The sequence below is a fragment of the Dermacentor variabilis genome, chromosome 3, assembly GCF_050947875.1.
Source record: "Dermacentor variabilis isolate Ectoservices chromosome 3, ASM5094787v1, whole genome shotgun sequence".
NCBI classification, from domain to species: domain Eukaryota; kingdom Metazoa; phylum Arthropoda; class Arachnida; order Ixodida; family Ixodidae; genus Dermacentor; species Dermacentor variabilis.
The window spans coordinates 196989171-197010888 of record NC_134570.1 but is presented as its reverse complement, the minus strand read 5'-3'; the positions used below and the strand labels follow the sequence as shown (position 1 = coordinate 197010888).

General features: G+C 49.4%; 1 protein-coding gene across 1 annotated transcript in view; it reads left to right on the top strand.

Moving 5' to 3' along the window:
* LOC142574384 (sodium-dependent proline transporter-like) overlaps nucleotides 1-13580 on the top strand; it is a 150156-nt gene extending 136576 nt beyond the window's left edge. Inside the window, exon 13 of the mRNA XM_075683480.1 lies at nucleotides 13216-13580. Within this exon, the coding sequence (XP_075539595.1) occupies nucleotides 13216-13425 (210 nt within the window). The 3' untranslated portion in view covers nucleotides 13426-13580. The remainder of the gene's footprint in view (nucleotides 1-13215) is intronic.
* The last annotated feature ends 8138 nt before the right edge of the window (nucleotides 13581-21718 follow it).

The following is a 21718-nucleotide window of genomic DNA, read 5'->3' as shown; positions in this document are numbered from 1 at the left end:
ACGAGGTCCGATCGCTCGTCGTCGTCTGCATCACCGCCTGCCCCACCGTTGTCTCCCACTTACAACAATATTATGACGGCGGATGCGACGAAAACCACCCCGCCGCCAACTTTCGAAGCTCCCCAAGATAGCGAACAACATGCCAGTAACCCCCACTGGCGCTATGATAGCCGCCTGGCGTCCCCGCCCCCAACCCCGCACGTGCCAGCGGCTGCCGAGCATTCGCAGAACTGGCCAGCTCCCCAAGCAAGCACCGACAGGTCGAACGGGGAACAAGAAAAGCCCCCACTGGCGAAGACCCACCCGTCCCAGCGCCATCTAGAATTTCCAAGGCCTCCGCACTCCCGTCTTTCGTGGCTGTGACATCACTACACTTGGCCCTAGCCGAAGCGGGCCTAGTTTCTCGGCTTTCCGACAGGTGGCACTGACGGTCAACAGCGCGTTTTTTTTTTCTTTCTACCTTTGTTGACCGGCGCATGTGCACGCTTACGCTTGGATGTTGTATTTCTTGAACTGTTTTGTGATCATAGTGCAGCACATCGCGTGCAGACTGCACGAATAGTTTTTAAGTGAAGTGGTGGTGTGGGGAAGTTTCCAAACAACGTTGACACTGCTCGTAAAGCCGACGACCAGGCTGGAATCACTGCGTTAGGCCTAAGCCAGCGGTGTGGTACGAAGGTCTGCAAGGTTTCTGCGTGCGTCGAGAGCAGCGATGGGTCGGTGCTGCGTACCCAACTGCCGCGGAAATTACGATAAAGGTCCTAAAGTTGGACTGTTTTCGTTGCCGCGTGACGCTGCCCGCAGAAAGCAGTGGGTGAGAGCCATCTGTCGTGACGACGTCGACATCAGCACCTTACGCGATCCCAAGGTATGTAGTACATCCACATGTTCTCTTGCGTAGGCGCCAAGTTTTAAAGCAATGTCTATCGTTTCTTGAATCAATGCATTTTTTTACGGAGACATTTGTTTACTGCCTAAAAATGGTGAAAAAGATTTCCTTTGGTTCCTGTGCTGCCTGCTAGCTTCGTGCTGAAATCGAGTTGAGCTAGTGGCATATTAATGAAATCGAGTTGGCTTCTGTTTGCATTTCTGGTAGAAATATTGGAATTTCGTATTTAATGTTTAGGCGAGTCACTTGTGCCTTCTGTACTCGTCTGGAGTGCTTCTTGATGTTGAACCTCGGATCTTACACTTGACACGGCCCTTCTTGACTACTATTAGCTGACGAATCTATACGGCGCGTTATATATGAAAACAAAAATGCCGGTGGAGATGGTGAACGAATCCAAATCCTAATAATTCATCTTTCCTTTTGCTGTGAAGGTTTGCGAGCTACATTTCAAGCCAGAGTTTATCAAGACCACCTCCAGCTATACAGCTTCTGATGGGAGGACAGTTGAAGCACCAATGGGACTTACACGTCTGACACAAGAGGCTGTGCCAACCATTTTCCCCAATAGCCCTGCCTACCTATCGCACTTTGCTCCAGTGCGTGATGCACCGGAAGACAAACGAAGGCGCCTTGAAGCATCCCATCTGGATGAAGCCGTGCAGTTATCACTGGCAGCACATGCGGAAGAAGAGCACAGGAACAAGCTGGCGTCATATAATGATCTGCTTTCGCGGCTTCCAGATGTTCAGGTGTGCGATTTCTGGATGGTGAAGACTGTTCAAAACGCTCTGTTTTTTGTGCACATTGCAGGTGACTCAGCAGAACTAGAGGTCGAGCGCTCTGTTATCGTGAGTGACCTTATCAAGGTTACGGCCTTCTGGAGGAAGGCAAAACTCTCTTCTGATGATGTAACTATGCCTAGCAAGCTAGATGATATGCGCACTCTTGAGTCTGTGTTAGAAAGTGCAAAAATGTTCAAAGCACCATCTGTAGGTCACGCAGATGAGAAAGTGAAAGCATCTTTTCAGCTAGTGCGCTCACTTCTCGATGACATTGCGAACGAGGACCTTTTGCCACGAGAACAGTTAGAGACAGTTAAATTTTTAACGGAACAGTTGCGCTTGCTCCTTATTGATAAAAGTGCTTTGAGGTATCCAGCAGAGCTTATTATATTTTCAAGCATCCTTTATACCATTTCCCCACATGCCTATAGGCTCGTCCGCACTACTAGCAAAATAACTTTGCCACACCCTTCTACAGTGATGAGGATTTGTGGCGAGTATCGTGCTAGTCCTGCGCAAGAGCATACAGATGAACATTTCTTGAACTACATCAAAAGAAGGACAAATCATCTAAAGCAACATGAAAAAGTCGTCATTCTCATGATGGACGAAATTCACTTGACGCAGTATTTTAATTACAAAGGTGGCTCATTGACTGGCACAGCAGCAAACTGTTCTGATGCAGCAAAAACTGCTTATGTTTTCATGATTCAGAGTTTGCTATCAGGGCACAAGGATGTTGCACAGATCTTGCCTGTTTTTAGTATCGAAGCAAGGTGGTTGCACGATGTCCTCAAAAAAGTTAACTTGGAGCTTGAGAAGGCAGGACTCACAGTTATTGCTGTCATAACAGACAACAATGCAATAAACAGAAAAGTGATGTCCATGTTTTCGCCGCATAACAGGTTGGATATTGTTTACCCTCACCCTGCTGACAAATCTAAGCCCCTATTTTATGTAGTGGATCCTGTTCATTTATTAAAATGAGTGAGGAACAATTGGCTTAATCAGAAAAATCCTGGAACATGCATTTTCTATCCGGAGTTTTCAAGTGCATCATCATTAGTTCGCATTAATGGAGCTTCTTTTAAGGCACTCCGTGACATACATGAATTTGAAAGAAAAAGTCTATCAAAGTTTGGCTTTGGGCTTACATACAAAGCTCTCCACCCATCCAACATAGAAAGACACAACGTAAAACTAGCACTGAAAGTTTTCAATCCATTCGTTATTGAAGGCCTGAAGTCACTTGGAGCAAAACTTGGCTTGTCCTATGCTGAAGGAACGGCAGACCTTATCAGTGTGATACTAAAGTGGTGGCACATTGTCAACGTAAAAACGCCTAAGAAAGGCCGCCGGCTAAGATGTCCCTATCAAGAACCAGAGACGAGCTTGTATGGTGTGCAAGTGCAGTTCCTGAGTTCTTTTGTCAGCTGGTTAGATGTATGGAAAAAGGTGAAAATTGACACCGGTGCTCTGACAACTGATACGCATGCTGCACTCAGGCTCACAACTTATTCCCTAATTGAGGTCGGCCGCTATTGCATTGACGAGCTTCACTTGGAGTATGTCTTACTTGGAAAATTCCAAACTGACAGCCTCGAAGAAAGGTTTGGAAGATACCGTTGCCTTTGTGGGACAAACTATCATGTCTTCATGCAGCAAATATACGAGTCGGAAGCGAAGCTAAGGCTGCAAGACTCGCTTATCTTCCCTGAAATGAGAGACATGTGGAAATCTAGCAGCAAAACATTAAATGCCAGCCGCCTCATAGAAGACTACAAGATAAAAATAAAAGAAGAAGGCATTAAAAGCAAGGAGTCGAGCTTGCCAGTTATACATGGCAGGATTTTGTGCACATGCAGCTCTAAAAATCATTCCTTGCACAGCTTGTGCAGAAAACCTTACTGCACAGGAAAGAGAAATGGAGCTGGATCGCAACATAATAATTGAGAACCTCTCCCGGGGGTGGTTTGAAGTTCCCGAGGCCTGTAGTCATAGATGCCGTGCTGCGAATGCAACTAGTTCTTGAGAAATTGACTACGCAAAAAAATGTTGTGCAGTTTCATGCTTCCAGACATCAAAGGGAATTGCTGATTAGTTTGACACAAGAAGTAATAGACGATGAAGGATTCGATATCTGTTCTCAAGGTCATCATCCTGATAATGTCTATCAAAATATACTGTGGGCAACAGCGAACACATTGCTTAAAAATTATGTCCAAATGAAGCCAGAGCTCTTAAACACTGAACTGTCAAAAAAGAAACAGCAAAGGAAGCTCAAAACGCTTTCGTAATGCAGACCTGCTGCAGACAGGCTGTTTGGTTCAAGGATTTGTTTGTATTGTTTGTAGTCAGTGTATTGTAGTGTGTCTATACAGTGTTTGTGAGGACTCCCTTTTCGTTCTTCAGTGTGCATTTGAAGTAAATCTGTCAGGGTATTGTTCAGCGTTTTTTTATACAGTTCTAGTATTGGAAAATAAACCTTTTTTTCTTAATGCTACTGTCGCCCACTCTCTTGCTTGCATGAGAGCATGACACCGTTAAATAATGGTTTTAACCGCAGGCCTTTAAATGGAACTTCATGTTGGTATGAGAAATAAATTACTGGTCGTGCATTGAAATTCTTGGACGCTCCCATTTCACTTCGGTTCAAAGGCGAACGGGCGGCAGCAAGCAGGCGCACTCCGGCGGGGTCGGTCAAGGTACGTGATGTCACGGACGGAGCGCGCAGGCCTTAAAAAAATTCTAGGTGGCTTTGCCCGTCCGCGCCCGACAAAGCGAGAGAGAGAAGGTCAGTCTCCCTCTCCTATGAATCACGCCGGGGCCACACCTGCGACAGGCTCAAAGGTACGAGCAACGACGGCGCCGAAGCGAAGGAGGCAACGGGGGAAAAAGGAAAGGACTCCTCAACCGACCCAGCTAGCTCGGGGCCCCCGCGACCCAGCTGTGTTCTCCGGCCGCTTCAGCCGCTCGCTCCGCACAACAGCCAGCAGTAGCAGCCCCACACCAAGCCTGAACGCCGACCAGAACTCATCTCTGCCTTGGATTCAACCGAGCAGGCTACTCAAAATAGCGCCGATCCCCCCTCACTACCCAAGAGGGCCAGGAAAAGGAGGCTGCGTTACAGACCTCTCGAGATGCTCACACATGCACCCTCGCTCGACGGCCCAGCCCCAGGAGAACGCGCCGACACGGTCATGTTTGGCCCCAAGGGAAAAAAGGCAACTTCCTGAGACTGACGCAAGAATCTATCGCCGCACAGCTCTCAGCTATTCAGGGAGCACACCGCGTGCGCGCGAACTTTCGGCGGAATGTTGTCACCGTCGACGCGCTCCCGGGGGCAGAACTGTCACATCTTCTACAAGTCCGCACTGTCGGTGATGTGCCAGTGAGGGCAAAAGCTCTCACAAAAAACACCTGCGCTGGCACTGTCTTCGGTGTCGACCGCTCGTTCGACGCGGACACAATAGGAGACCACCTTGAAGCCCACGTGACTGTCTTATCATGCGAACGCAGGGGCCACAACATAGCGTTGCGATTCGCCGGCAACGCCGTTCCGGCCGAAGTTCTCCTATTCAAGCAGCGTCGGCTGGTTCGTCCGAGACTCCCGCGGCCACTCCAGTGTGATCGATGCGGCTTGTTTGGTCACGCCGGCGCAACATGTTCGCGCGATGCCCGCTGCGTCCGTTGCGGAGAGTCCCACGCCACCGCCCACTGCACCGCGCAGAGGCCGCGCTGCATTAAATGCAGCGGGAATCACGCAGCCACAGAGCCGCGGTACCCCAATTGGGAAATGGAGAGGAAGGCTGCCGTGCTGTTGTCACTGTCGCCAGAGCCCCTCACGCGACAGCAGGCAATCGCTAAAGCTCGCGCCTCATCAGACGCCATCCGGCGGAAGCAAGGAACCGCCACTGATCCTTCCGCGGTCGTACAGCCTTGGTTGTCATTCAGAGACGCACTCAGCGGTCGCGACAGTGCCGCTGCGACGGCCGCGATAACAGCCCCTCGCAGCCGCACTGCGTGTCCTCATAGAGACAGCAGCGATGGACGACACCGCTCGGCAAATGTGCGCCGCGGCCCTCTCAGCCCAGCAAGCGCTGCCCCAGCATGGATAGGCGATATCCGAAACGTCGGCCGCGCATCCACCAGTGGAATGCCCTCTCGATGCGCCGCCGCCACGCGGCGGCGGCGCATCGAGCGCCGCCGATGCGCCGATCCGCCGATCTTACGCGCGTAAGATCGTACTCTCACTATACGAGTACGATCTTCTCGCGCTACAATAAGCTTACGCGCGTCCCGGCGAGTTTAACCTCCATGGATTTGTGGCCTATCACAGCGCCACCGAATGCCAGTCGCATACCTGCAGCAAGACTCATTGCTGCTACCCGCTGCACTCGCCTGGACGGCCCCGCGCATTTCTGTATGTTCTGTATGTTCGTGCATGTCCCGCGCAAGCCGACATAAATGTCACCGACATCGTGAACAGTTGCATCGAGTGCGTCGCTGTGACTGTGCGTGCTGGGGCAGCCGACACCTGTGTCGCCAGTGTTTATGTTTGCCCCGTGCGTCGGTGGGACACATCGTTCGTGGTTGCACTCCTCGCTCGCATCGGGGGTGACTGTGTGGTGCTGGGTGACTTTAACAGCCACCACACGACATGGGGAAGGTCGTGTGGTGGTTGCCGTGAGCAAGTGCCTACCAACCCGCAAGGTAGGCACTTGCTCAACTCCATTATCTCTGCGGGACTCCTACTTCTCAACACAGGCAGCCCCACATTCGTGCGCCGGGACGCATGGAAGAGCGCCATCGACTTGTCGCTTGTGAGCGAGGGTTGCTACTAGGAGTGGCGACGTAGCCCCGACACACAGGGCTCCCACCGTTATCCGATCACCCTCAAGTCACACGCTGGAGTCCGTAAACCTACAGCGTAAACCTACAGCGCTCCTACCGTGTCACCGACTAGACACAGTTTCGGAAACTCTGTACCACGCCTTCTACTGCGAAGGCGAATTTCCTGACCCACGTAACACGGTGTGTCGACGCCGCCACAAAGTGCTGTTCTGTGCCTGCGGGAACGCCGGTGCCCCACATCAAGCTGCTTAACCTTCGAGCTGTCCGGCGCCGTGCTGAACATCGAGCCATCAAGAGCGACAGGAAAGAGGATTGGACTCTGCAATCGTCTTGACGCGGCGTCCCACCATCGTGCCAGGCAGCGGCGCAAGCAGAGCTGGAGCAGTCTGTGTCTGTCGCTCGACGATACGCGCAACAGGTCGCGACCGTGGCGCAGTCTCGGCGCTCTCCTTCGACCGAAGATCCCTCGTTTTCCTGCTCTTTGCATCGCGGTCGCGCCTTTGCACCGCCAACGCCGCCGCTTTCGCCGGATGGCCCAGTTTTCGAGCTTGCCGAGCTTCCTGAGCACAAAGCCGCTCTCCTAGCGCCGCTGCGCTACCTCCCGACGAACGGAATCCTGCAGCAGGTGAAGGTGCTCTGCACGGAGGACTTCACCTTCAGCGAGCTTCGCATCGTGCTCGACGCTCAGAGGCGACATTCTGAGCCGGGCGCGGATGGAATCACCTACCAAACGCTGCGAAACATCGACGAAGAGTAGCTTTCATCGCTGTTGGAGGTGTACAACCGCGTCTCGCGCACCGGCGCCGTCCCTCCCGAGTGGAAAGAAGGAACCGTGGTGCCATTCCTCAAGAGTGGCAAAGCCCGAAGCAGCGTCAGCTTCTACCGCCCGGTTTCACCCTCTGTCGCCGGTAAGACGCTCGAGGCCATGGCACGCCGTCGTCTTGAGTGTATTGCTACGGCGCTCGACGCATTCGCTCCCGAGCAGAGCGGCTTCCGCCGGTTGCGCGCAATGGCTGACGCCCTGGCCGATGTTGTCGCTACGCTCGAGCACGCGGTCGGCCGTCACGAGGCCGGCTTCATCGTCTTGTTTGATTCGCAGGGTTGCCGCATCCAATTAACGTCAGTGCGCTGCACGAGCTCAGCATCACCGACCGGCTACGGGACTACGTGCGACCTTTTTGTCTGACCGCACCCTTCGGGTGCGGGTTTGAGGTGCGCTCAGCCAGGCGTGCAGTGTGTTTTCTGTAGTTCCGCAGGGGAATGCTTTAAGCCCCTTTTGTTTAATGTTACCCTCACGCGACTTCCGAACTACATCCCAAAAGCGACGTGACATGAAGTACGGGTGGCAATCTACGCTGATGACATCGCCCTCTTTGCGTCTGGCCCTACTAAAGTCGGCTACCAGGTGCGCGCGTCTGTTCAAACTGCGATCGACGCTTTGGACCAGTACATGGGAAGCATCGGGCTCCAGCTGTCGGTGACCGAAACAGAGACACTGCTGGTACACCCACGATGCAGGCGAGCGGGTCTAGAAATGTTACCGCTGACTCTGCGCCGTTGTCCTCTCCCGTGGCGCCAGAGCGTCCCTTACCTCGGCCTGCAGATCGACTGCCGCGTCAACTTCAATGCGGCCGTCTCCTACATCTGCAGGCAATCGAAGAAAGTCGCCAGCGCCGCGCGCTCTTCTCGCGCGTGGACACGGAAGCACGCCACAACTCGCTGTGCGAGTGTACAACTCTGTGGCCACATCGAGGCACTCAAGACCCTCCCCATCACCAACGCTTGAGCTGCGGACTGGAACGGTATTGACATGGCGCACCGTACTGCTGTGCGAGAACTATATGACCTGCCTCGCTCCTCCCAAATCGGGGCGACACTCGCGGAAGTGGGCAACTGGCCACCATCACTTCGTGCACGAAAACAGGCGGTCCACCACATTGAGCGCCTGCAGCGCTCACCAGAAGGCCAGCGGCTCGTCTGCAGACTCCACTCCCTGCCAAACTCGGGCATGGGCAAGCTCATTCTCAAAGCTCATCGGGTCGTTGCCGCAGCTCGTCTCCCTGCCGTACTATGCCAGTCTGCTCGACGTGAACACCGTGGTGCCTGGCGTCGCAGGCTGTGTGCGCCATGAGACAAGAGACCGAGTCACTACTGCACGAGCGAGTGGCAGGCCGTTTGCTCGTGTGCGCCGATGGCTCGGTCGCGCCGGACGGGTCTGATGCTGCAGCTTGCACGGCACCAGACATCTCGGAGACGCGCCAGTGCCCACTCCGCTTTGCCGCGTCGTCAACGGTGGCCGAGCTCACCGCCATCGACTTTGCTACCGACCTTCTTCTAGAACATCGGGACATTGTTTCAGCGGCTATCCTCACTGACTCTCGTGCGGTGCTCTGAATGCTGGCCAGGGACTACGCAGGAGTGCCCCTTATTGTTCGAGTGGGCTGCAAGCTGCGACACATCGTCAATCAGGGCTGCCCCCTGACGCTCCAGTGGGCACCCGCACGCATCAGATTGCCAGGCAACGAGGAGGCTGACTCACTCGCCAAGGCGGCGCACGGTGAGCGCTTCACCGTGTCGGAGACCTCGTGGAACAGTGATCGGCCAGCGGGGTCGGACAGCAGGGTCGGACAGCAGGGTCGGACGGCCGGGTCGGACGGCCGCGTCGGACCACCTCGCGGGGCTCAGGTGGCGGGCCGCAATCACCGGGTTGCGTCCACAGCTGGCGGGGTAGCCCTGTGGCCGCTCACCCGAACACTCGACCGCCCCGGTTCAGGACCGCCAGCCCTCCCGGACCAGTGCCCAGCGGAAGAGCGGGGCGAGGTAACCTCCCAGCGGGCGACAGCGTCGACTGAGGTATGGCGTATTGGCGCGGGCGGCGATAGCTCCTATGGGCCAGACTCCCAGCGAGGAAACTGTTTTCCGTCGACCGCCAAACCTCGCGCACTGCTCACGCCACGGGCCACGGGCACCCAGTTTTGAAGCGGCGACAACGGCAGTTCTGCGCAGCCTCACTGCGCAACACCCCTACCAGTGCGTCACGGCGGGAACGCCGCCGCGCCTGCAACCGCGTGCGGGCCTCTCTCGGGCTGACTGCACCTTCCTTCTCCGCTTAGACATCGGCTGCTACACAACAGAAGCGCGCACACATAGGCTCACGGGAACCGGCTGACCCGTGTGTGGTAGCTGCGGCGGGGTGGAGACACTGGAGCGTGTTCTGTTTCACTGCCCAGCTTTCGGGACCGATAGGAGGGCTCTGTACGCCTCCAACTGCCGATGCGGCCTGCCATCCATCACCCGGCAATGCCTACTCTTCCCAAATGCTAAGTTCCATCATCAAGCTTGCATTTTGGGGCACCGATTGAATTTTGTGACACAACAAACCTCAGAGCGCGGCTTCAGACCCCGCAACCGCTTCGTTACTATACGTCTCTATTTTTTCACTTTTACTTGCACCTTCTTCCTTCCTCCCCCGCTCGGTTATCTATTTCTCAATTCTTTTACGCCCTACTTCCCTTTGCTGATGCAGTGTAGTTGAGGTGACCTCGCCTGAGAGTCAGTTACGGCGCTGCACTTATCTCTTCACCCTTGATAAAAAATCACTCACACACACACAGTCCCGTTGCCACCGCATTGCACATGTAAAAAAAAAAGCTGAAGAAAAAAAATTCATCCGAAACTTCGCGGGAGCCGTTATCTTAGCCATACACCTCTTCGGAATGCCGACAAGCTGACTGGCCGGGAGTCTAGCAAAATCGTCGATTCATTGCTGGTAAACAAGTACATGGCCGTTTCCGAGATAACGCTGATCTATAAGCGCAGTCGTTTCCATGTGCCGAAGGCAAGCGACACTCTCAGGCCCTGCTACTTCTAATTGTGATTTCTTTAGAGGTGCGGCATGGCATACGTCATGGCGCAATTTTCGAAATATTTAAGGTCGATGCGCTACCTGGTGGCGAAAAAAAGGAAACTGAACGGCATGTTCCTAATTCCTGGGTATGATTAGCAGATCGAGATAAAGCGCACGTTTTTCACCATGTCGGCTGTACAGAAATATGGCAGCCATCATGACATCATCGCGGTTTTCGCAAGTGCTAAAGGTATCGTAACGCTCCACATTAAGCCTCGTCGTCCGTGGGACACGTTTTAGCCAAACGTTTTAGCGCGGCAACGATACTCACGGCTGTTCTGGTTTGATGCTAGACGGTGCTACATGGACTTCTCTTGTCGAAGAAGTGGCTTGAAGAAACATTCACAGCATTTGTTTTATGCGTGCGATGACGATATAAAATTATGATTATGTTCGCAAGCATGAATCTACAGCTTTAACATAATGTAAGTATTTTGCTGGCAACAGACCAACTTCACTTGCGTTCCCGCTGAGGATGTTTGGTGGCGCTGCAATATCTAGTGCGCGATGGTTCGCACTCACATTGTGTTTATCATGTTACGCGCGATTTCTGTTTTCGCCGGAACAATACCCAACGGTATGTACCTCGCGAGAAAAATGTTATGACAAACCAACAAAGACACCAAGGACAACATAGGGAAAATTGCTTGAACTTAAAAACTGAAATAAATAAACGATAAACTAATGGCAATGAAAGTAAATAAAAAAACAAATTGCTGCAAGTGGGGAACAATCTCACGTCTTCGCATTACGTGTGCGATGCTCTAACCAATTGAGCTACCGCAGCTCGGTTTCTGTAAATATCCACATTCTTGAGTATTTATGTGTTACTACTAGAACTAACCTTGGGAGTGTTAGCCGGCGCCGCAACTCACAAACCTTGAGGGCGGAGGTGGAACACCCTTTCTGCTGCAGGCGTCACGAGTACGTGATCTTTCTGGTGGAAGGCCACTGGCCAATTAACCCGCACATGCTGCCTGAAGGCATCAATGTTGCCGGGTTCGAGACCCTCGTTATGTATGAACGAGCCGAAGGTACTGATTTTTATTTATCCTCTCATGAGAAGCCAAGAAAGACACCAGGAAAAACATGGGGGAAATTGCTTGTATTTTGTACTTGAATTTAAAAATGGTAAATTAATAGCAATGAAAGTAGATGAAAAACAACTTGCTGCCGGTGGGGAGCAATCTTGCGTCTTCGCATTAGGCGTGCGATGCCCTAACTAATTGAACTACCGCGTTAGCTCAATTGGTTAGAGGAGCTGACAGCACAAGAAATCGCAATAGCACTTTCATGCGACCACTGCTACAAAGTGGCAAAATCTTGACACATATAGCAAGCTGACAGATACTCAGTGTTGTATTGCCATGAACCATATGATATGCCCTCCGAAACAACCTGTACACGTGTGCACATTTCTACTGTTCTACGTGCATGGGACTTCGTGGACAGGTTCGGCGGACATAGAATACGGAAAATTGTTGTCCCACCTCCAATTGATTGAACGTTATGTAGATGGACGATATGCCAGAACTGATGCAGCAAACGCCGGCTAAAAGAGACATTGTGTTTGAGGGGTGTGCGGTTGCTTGACGTTATTCCGCAGGGCGCCGCATACTCAGATGTTTACTGCTATCCCGGCTGAATATTATCCTAGATGAGCTGGCAATGAATGGCGGCAAGATATTGTCGTAGTATTTCCAATAACATTGGTTTGCTGCAAGTCTAAGAAATAGCAAATTCGAAAGTTCTCGCTTTGCAATAAATAAATTTGCGGAACCTGTGAAATGCTACTCATTTGGGTCGTATAAGGTCGCATGTTATGTAAACGTGACCACAACTTGTTACATAGTTGTAATTCAATATGTTGAAAGTTAGTTTTGCAAACGATTTACCACTCTGGCATTTCGCGTTGTAACATTCAGTTCTGTGCACATTTTTCGTTGCTCGTCGCCAAGTAATTGTTCACAATAGATATTCGATCATCGAAGACCTTACGTGTCAAAGGTACCTGCTGATCAAAAAGGAAAAAGAAAACGATAGTTCTTATGTTCGACTCTCGTAAAAGGAGTACAATATATATCATCGAAAATGCAGACAAAATGTTTACATTCGCAAAGTGCCAGCTTCGCTTGCACCACGTTTTAAGCACTGATTACAGCACCGAACTTTGTGGCTGTGTAGGCTGAGTCTGTGATACGAACATCGTAAGTCTTTACATGAATGCAACAGCATAGCACTTCAGTAAACGACAACTATTAGTGATCAACACTTTTCGAAACAGGAACTCCACTGGAGTCAGCGTTTAGACACTTGTCTTTCTGCTTATTTCGAATTGTTGGCTCCAGCCACCTTCTTTGTTCGACAGTTGGTCAAGCCAGCTTTTTTTCTGTGAAATTGTCTCTTGTTTAGTCCGCAGCTGTAAATTGATATAAGGAAACAGTTCAGTGTGCAAATAGACCATGTGTGAGCCTCTTAAACATGTGCTTACCCCTCAGTAAAACACGTTGTGGGGCTAGTTGGTGCATAACTTACAATAGAATAAGCGCCGAAATTGACGACACACAAGAAGGAATACGGACATACGGACAAGGAATATTCCTTCTTGTGTGTCGTCAATTTCGGCGCTTATTCTATTGTAAGCTTACCCCTCGTTTTCCCATTCTTTCACACGACACTGTCCTTACTTCAGTTGAGCAAATCTCAATTATTTTACAAAAGCAACGAGAGGACGCGTTTCTGACTACGTGTATCGCGGTACTCTCTACTCTTTTACCCAGTACCCAGCTCGAGCATTTCAGCCCGAGTACCACTGGGAACCGAATACACCGAACCGAGTGAATGCGTACTTCGAGGAGCTTGAGGAACAGGGTGACTCGAGCGCCGAGGTCCAGGGCGTCCTCTACGATGCAACCGAGGCACTCGAAGTATCCATAGACGTCGATGAGCCGCTCACTTTCAAGCCAGAGATGGATGCGACTGAGGCATAAATAGCGACGTGGGCAGCGTCATCCCTAGCCTACTTGACAACGCTCCTCGCAAAGACTACTGTGCGGCTGTATAAGTACCCTGAAGCACTTTTTATAAGTGAATATTTCCGTTTGGTCAGCGAGCATAACTTCAATAAAGCGATTTGTTTCTCTTGTGTTGGTGTCGAGTATGCATGTCTTCTGATAAACACGAGCGATTTCAATGCTTCTAGTTCGATAATGATACCTAAGGGGTCAGTTGCTCATTTCTTCGCAGGAATTCGGAAAGCACCCTCAGTTATGACAAATCGAGCGGACATTTTTTTACCCGTTAAAATGAGCGCAAGTATGAATTACTAGTCAAGTGTTCTCTGCAAAAGTCGAGCTAGCAGACCTTTTTGATTCCTCTGAAGATGAATAATGAAATAAATTGATTAGAATAGGGCTACCCGGCCTTGCTGATACGAACACATTCTTCAGCAAACAGCGCGAATAACAGACCGTAGGAAAGAGGCATACGGCACAGGCGCTGACTTCCAACAATTATGTCCATTGCACGAGCACAGAATATATAGACAGAGAAGTAATAGTATAAACATAAATGGCGTGGAAAGATGAAAAAATGACGAGACTGCACGTGGGCGGAAATCCCCTACTTGCAGATATGCGATTTTCTTGTCTAATAATAATTATTATTAGTGAAGCGTTTGTCATCATCCAACGTTGTCCTTCACGCATCAGTTCACCATCCATCCAGTTATAAGACAAGGAAACCGCGTGTCCGCAAATTTAAGCGATCTCCGCCAACGTGCAAGCTCAATTGATTCTTTTCATGTTCTCACGCCATTTAGGCTTTTACTATTACATCTCTGCCTACATATTCTGCGCTCGCGCAATAAACACCCTTGTTGGAAGTCGCTGCCTGTGTAGTGTGCCTCTTTGCCGTGACCCAATATTCGCGCTGTTTTCTAAAGAAAATTGATTAGAATATTTCTTGATTTTACTGCGCAGTTATTCTTCAGCGTAAAATACAATAGATAACCCGTTGTGCTGCGCTTTCTGTACATTTAACGGCACCGGACGCTGTTTTGACGTGCAGGCTCTCGTTGAGCGTTTTACACTGTGCGAATTTAATTTTCAGCTCCAAGAATTGTACGTGCACTCCTTGGGACCAAAGAGAATAGGAAAAAGAAATGTTCTCAGGAAAATATTTGTGCTGAAGTCAGACTAACTGTTATATTGTGATTGCACATTCATATAACCATGAAATGAGCGCATAAAGTTGGAAGCATGGTCGCTGTATTTGCGAGTGGAATCCAGCACCGCATCCGAAGTGCATGGCTCTCATACGTTCTTCAAGCGACCAAGCGTTTAGTTAGCTACCCTTAGTGAATTTGACTATAGTTCCAGTGCAAACAACGCCAGTGTTAAACCTAAGCAAAGAAACCGCTATATACTATGCCGTTTTACATTAACGGGCCTGCCGTAAAAGATAACTAAGGCTCGACTTAAGCTTACGAGTGAGGATTGATTGATTGACGGATATTGTTTCTTGGCGCAAGGGCCAGGAATGGCCAAAGAGCGCCATGACACTTGGGGATGCATGGCAGTGAGTATAGCTGAATATGGTGGAATTCGAATGGCTGTTTTTTGGCCTAAAATATTCGCTTCAAATGGTGTAAAATATGCATCTATTAAAATAATGTCAATGAAAAGTGGCTCCTATGGTTTTAAAAGTACGTTGTGAAGGATTAGATGCTAAAACGTGTTAATTTATAGCAGCACCAGTGCCTCTGTAGAGCCCTTCAGCGCAAGGGCTGCGAGGCATGTTCTCTGTAAGTGACCATTGCAGCCACAGTCTCTAAGAAGAGGCTGTGCTACAAATAGCCTGGCAAATGATTTCTATGACATTCGTGTCTTCTACGAACTTGAGTACTGATTTAAAATTGAATAGAGGGTCATCGCCTAAAAAGAAGACTCGGTGCAAAGGTATAATACGATGGTTTAAGGAAGGGAAGAACTTTTTTCTCTTCTCTTCTAATAGTGGGCACTGAACGAGAACTTGAAGGACTGTAAGTCTACTTCGACACTTAGTGCATGTCGGAGGGTTAGTTCCAGTTAGAATATACCAGTGAGTGCTATAGGTGTGCCCAATTCTTAATCTACCGAGCAGCACTTCCTGGTGTCCTGTTTTTTCAGAGATCCAGTTCCCTATTTTTGGTTCGATTAGGTGCAGTTGGTTTTCTACCTGAGTGTCCCATTGCCGTTGCCAATATTTCCGTAGTTTATACTATAAAAAATAATATAATATAAAAATAAAAAGTCTCTGTGGGGTGCAGGTATAATAATGTTTGCATCACAAAAAGGTACGGATGTAGCCCTTACGTCAGCAGCTACGTTGCCGCCTAGGCCTCTATGGCCAGGCACCCAACAAAGAACAATAATTTGGTTCGACATATATGCTAAACATAGAAGGTTGTAGACTTCATTAAGAATAGAGTTTTTGTATTTTCGTAGACTTGATATGAAACTAACAACCCTTAATGAATCTCTGAATATGACAGCCTTTATTATACATGTTTGTTTGATATGTTTCACAACAGAGAGGATCGCGTATGCCTCGGCTGTGAAAATGTTGGAGGAGGAGGAGTAGATTTTAATGAACAGAAAGGAGGAGAGGTCGGCCTGGAGAGCGTGTCTCTAGCATAATACTCCTCACTGGGGAAAGCGGAAGTGGGAAATACAGGGAAAGGTAGGTAGCGGGTGATTATGGTATGGTACAATGAGATACTATATATACGTTGTCCAATATGTGGATGCGCACTGTAGACGCAGTGCACGTAAGAGTAATCTTGTCCATACCCAGGGAAAGGTAGGTGGCGGGTGATTATGGTATGGTACAATGAGATACTATATGAACGTTGTCCTATATGCGGATGCGCACTGCAGACGGAATACACGTAAGAATAATCTTGTCCATACAAAAAGTAATACTGTCCCAAAAAGTTCTTGCGCAAACACATTTCGTACTGACTGCACGTCTCACAGCTTCTAGAGGCGATCGTCTAGACCAGTCTCACTTAAAAAGTTCGCTTTTACACTCCTCCACGCGCCCAAAAGCTTTTCTTCTCAAAAGGGGTGGGAGTCCAAGCTGTCAAATGTATATTGGGGTGTTGTTCGTTCGGCCGCATATTGAGGGCACACACAAAATACGTGAGCTATTGTCTCGAGAGTGTGACAGACGCTACATTCAGGGTCCCGTGCTTGTCCAATCTTGTGAAGGTATCGGTGGGTGTATGCCACACCCAGCCGTAATCGATGAATGAGTGTTTCCAGGCTTCTCCGCAACCGACGTGGAAGCCGGAATTGTAACCCAGCGTCAAGTCTATGAAGGCGCTCTTGTCGATGTTCGGGCTTGTCCCAATCTCGTGCCGTAGAAGTTTTAAGGGAAGGTATGGAGCAAGGCGTTAATGACATACCGGGAAAAATTAATTTTTATAATAGTTCCGTCAGTGTGCGCCTTTTTTGCTTCCGCGTCACCCTGTTCGTTTCCAGCTATTCCACAATGGCCGGGAATCCAGTGCAGCACGATAGTATATCCGGAGTGAGACGCCTCAGCAAGTAGAGACATGATGTCATGAACCAGAGGACTATATGCGGTTCTGTCACTCATATAATTGCTGATCAGTTGCCGTGCTGGTTTGAGTCAGAGAACACTGTCCACTTCTCGAGACTCTGTTGCAGTATGCAGCGAACTGCTTCTCGAACTCCGGTCAACTCAGCTGCTGTAGACGACGTCCTGTGTCCTATCTTGAATCGTTGTGCGATCCCCATTCCTGGCACCGTGTAGGCCGCCGTGGAAGAGGTCTGTGTCACAGAACCATGTGTAAAAACATGTTCGTAATATCCATACATGTAAGCAATGTATGATAGCTCGAAATGCTTGAGCCCAGCAAGCGGCATCTTCGACTTCTTCGTTATTCCAGGGATTGAGAGTCTCACCGTTGGCTTTGCCATCGTCAAGAGTGGAACTTGGGGTATGTCATACGGTTGGAAGTCCGACGGCAACAACTCTTGCTGCGTCAACACGGCTTCTGAGTAGGCAGACACAGACCGTACGCTTGCGACGGTCGTGAGTGGATGATTCCTGTGTCTGGTCAGTAGCCTTAGATGCACTCGCAATGGCTCATGTTGAAGATAAACTCGAGCTGGCCACGCACGTGCCTCTGCAATAGTGCCCCAAGTAGACGCACATCGTGGCAGTCCTAGGCTAATTCTCAGTGCGCAAGCCTGAGCACTTTCAAGTATGCGTACAGCAGTTGTACAAATCCGAGAAAGTACAGGCGCACTGTCGCGGAAGTACCCAACAAAAACTGCCTGGTAGAGCTGCAGAAGCGATGCCTTGGATGGGCCCCATGATTTTCCAGACATATGTCGAATGATCTGAGTAAAGCTGTCTAGCTTTTTTCTTAATCCAGAGAGGTGCTTCGACCAAGATAAGTCACGGTCGATGATGACTCCGAGAAACTTGTAGTGGGTTACTGAAGGTATAACCTTCCCATCAATCATAACGGGGTAGCAGGCCATTGACTTCCGTGTAAATGCCATGGGCACACTTTTTTCCGGTGAGAGCTGCAGTCCGCGACTGTTTATGTATGTCGACATTATCGACACCGCGCGCTGCAGCTTCGTTTGCACTTGCAAGCGCGTTAAGCTCGTGGTCCATATACAGACGTCGTCTGCGTACACAGAGACCGAGACTGTGCCTGCATGTTCTTTCACCAGTCCAATGAGAACGATATTAAATAAGGTTGGGCTCAATACACCTCCTTGAGGCACTCCACGATAGACTGGGTGGTTCTTTGTTTCACCGTCTGGAGTTGTCATCAATATCGTTCTCTATTGAAAATAGCAGGCTATCCATTGATGCATACGTCCCCCGACGCCACATTCTTCAAGGGCATTTAAAATTGCATCATGTAAACGTTGTCAAAAGCACCCTTGATATCTAGAAAGACAGCAGCCGTTAATCGACGGCGACGTTTCTGATGTTCAACAGTTGTTACTAGGCCAATGACGCTGTCGATTGACGACCTACCCTTTCGGAAACTTGTCATTGCGTCTGGATATATATTACGTTTCTCCAAAAACCACTCCAGGCGCGTCAAAACCATGCGTTTCATGGTTTTACCTATGCAACTGGCAAGCGCCACAGGTCTGTAGGAAAGCATAGCATGGGTTGTCTTGCCTGGTTTCAATAATGCCACGATTTTGCTTGTCTTCCAGTGTGCAGGCACAGTTCCCGAGGACCAAGAGAGATTGTATAAAGCTAGGAGCTCTTCAGTCGCTCGAGGGCCTAGATGGCGCAAGGTAGAATAGGTAATGTCATCAGGACCAGGCGCACTTGAGTGTCTTGAAGAGGAAATCGCTGCACGTAGCTCTTGCAACGTGAATGGGAAGTCGAGACGATCGTCCATTGTTGGAGGAGCCCACCTGAGCACTGAAGCTATCGATATTGTAGATCCAGAGAGGTGTAAGCAGAAATCTTCCGCGATTTCCTTCTCACTGCAGGTCTGGATGATAGCCAAAGCTCGAAAGGGACGTAGCTGTTGTGGTGGAGATTGTAGTGCTTGTACAACACGACATATCGTGGACAATGGTTTTCTCGGGTCCAGGCTGGTGCAAAAGGACCACCAGCCTTGTCTGTCGAGCTTGTTGTAGTATCTTTGAATTTTCTTTTGCACACGGCGTGCCGTCCTCAAGTCGGATATCAATCTAGTTCGCCTGTATTTCCTCTCGGCGCGACGTCGGACTGCCCGCAGCTCTTGATATATAACGTCAACGGATGCTCTTGAATTTGATGTTTGGATGATGCGTGTTGTTGCGTGCATTGCTGCTCTAATGCGCTCTTCAATCTCTTTCGGTTAAATTACACAGTTGCAGGATTCTTCTAGCTTGTTCTGAAAAGCATCCCAGTCAGTGCGTCGCGTATGAGAATTTGGAAGTCTTGTAAACCATCTCAGTAGTACATAAGTGGATAGGTGTTCACTGTCATACGTTTCAGCATCTGTGAACCAGGCAGCAGAAGACGAAAGGCATCGTGAAGCGATAGCTAAGTCGAGGCAGCTGCTGTACGTTGTGCCACGAAGAAATGTTGGTGAGCCATCGTTCAGAATGTCAAGATCATTGCTGCTTGTGAATTTAAGAAGTTGTCTTCCTCGAAGATTTGTGATCCTACTACCCCAAAGATGGTGGTACGCGTTGAAATCACCTACAATAGTAAGAGATCCTTGGCAAGGGTCAAGAACAATTTCAGGTGTCCATTGTCAAATCTTCCCCTAGGAGAAATATAGCCACCGATGATCAAGATTATCCGGCGCTTTAGCTTCAGTGTTATAGAGACGTATTCGTTGCTGCTATTCACCGGAATTTGGTTTAACGAATACGTGAGGTCACATCGCACACATAGTACAACTTTGCTAGTATTTCCACTTGTCCCAGACGCGAATTGTTCATATCCAGAGAGTCTAAATGGCGATGTCATATTGGGCTCGCATATTACGATAACTGGAAACCGATGCTTGAGCACTCTCTGTTTAAAATCTCCCAGGCGACCCCGTAGACCTCGTGCGTTCCACTAGAATATTACGGAACCGCTTATCCTTTCCTGTAGTGACAGCCTTGAAGTTGGTGCTTGGATTTTATGCACCGGACTTTGAAAATTAAGGTTCGAGTGCTGCATAAGCTACACCATAAGGAGACTTTGAAGCGTCTGTATAAAACTCCGCGCAGGAGTACTCCACGTACAGTTGGAGAAAGTGTGAATGTATATGCACCTCAGGTGCATGTTTTGTTATTGCGACGAAAGACATATTACACTGGATAGTCTGCCATTCCCAAGGTGGTACAAGGTTAGTGGGCGTCATTAAGACTGTTTCTCGATGTTGAATACCGGTTTCATTAGCCAGTTGTTCTAAGCGCACAGACAGAGTAGCTCGAAAAGATGGGCGGTTACGGTGAAGTCTTACAGAAGACAAGTCAAGTACAATTGAGTGACACGGATGTTCGTTATTCGATTTACATTTTAAAAAGTAGCAGAAGCTTATATATGTTCTGCGTATGTGTAAGGATCATTCGTTCACTTCGACATACAGACTTTCCACAGGGCTTGTCCTAAATGCGCCTGTTGCCAGCCGTATACCTAGACTGTGGACTGGGTCGAGAATTTTGAGAGCACTGTTCGATACGGATTGGTGCACCACGGCTCCATAGTCGAGGCGTGATCGCACAAGGCTCTTATACAGGCTAAGCAAACACCTGCTGTCACTACCCCAGTTTGTGTGAGAAATTAGCTTCAGTAGGGTTATAGTCTTCAGCACTTCGCTTTAATATATTTCAAGTGGGGAATCAAATTAAGTTTTGTGTCCAAAATAATGCCTAAAAATTTATGTTCAAGGCTCACCGATAGTGGTTCTCCGTTAAGGTGAATGGCGGGTTCTGGTGATATGCCTCTCTTATTTGAGAAGAGAACACATGTGCTTTTTTGTGGGGTATATTTAAAACCAATATTTTCTGACCACTTTGAGAGTTTGTTTAGGCCAAGCTGTAGCTGTCTCTCGCAGATGCTAAGATTGCACGACCTAAAAGCTATCTGCACATCGTCCACATCATCATCAGACTGGTTACGCCCACTGCAGGGCAAACGCCTCTCCCATACTTTTCCAACAACCCCGGTCATGTACTAATTGTGGCCATGCCGTCCCTGCAAACTTCTTAATCTCATCCGCCCACCTAACTTTCTGCCGCCCCCTACTACGCTTCCCTTCCCTTGGGATCCAGTCCGTAACCCTTAATGACCATCGGTTATCTTCCCTCCTGATTACATGTCCTGCCCATGCCCATTTCTTTTTCTTGATTTCAACTAAGATGTCATTAACTCGCGTTTGTTCCCTCACCCAATCTGCTGTTTTCTTATCCCTTAACGTTACACCTATCATTCTTCTTTCCATAGCTCGTCGTGTCGTCCTCAATTTGAGTAGACCCCTTTTGGTAAGCCTCCAGGTTTCTGCCCCGTAGGTGAGTACTGGTAAGACACAGCTATTATATACTTTTCTCTTGAGGGATAACGGCAACCTGCTGTTCATGATTTGGGAATGCCTGCCAAACGCACTCCAGCCCATTCTTATTCTTCTGATTATTTCCGTCTCATGATCCGGATCCGCCGTCACTACCTGCCCTAAGCAGATGTATTCCCTTACGACTTCCAGTGCCTCGCTGCCTATTGTAAATTGCTGTTCTCTCCCGACACTGTTAA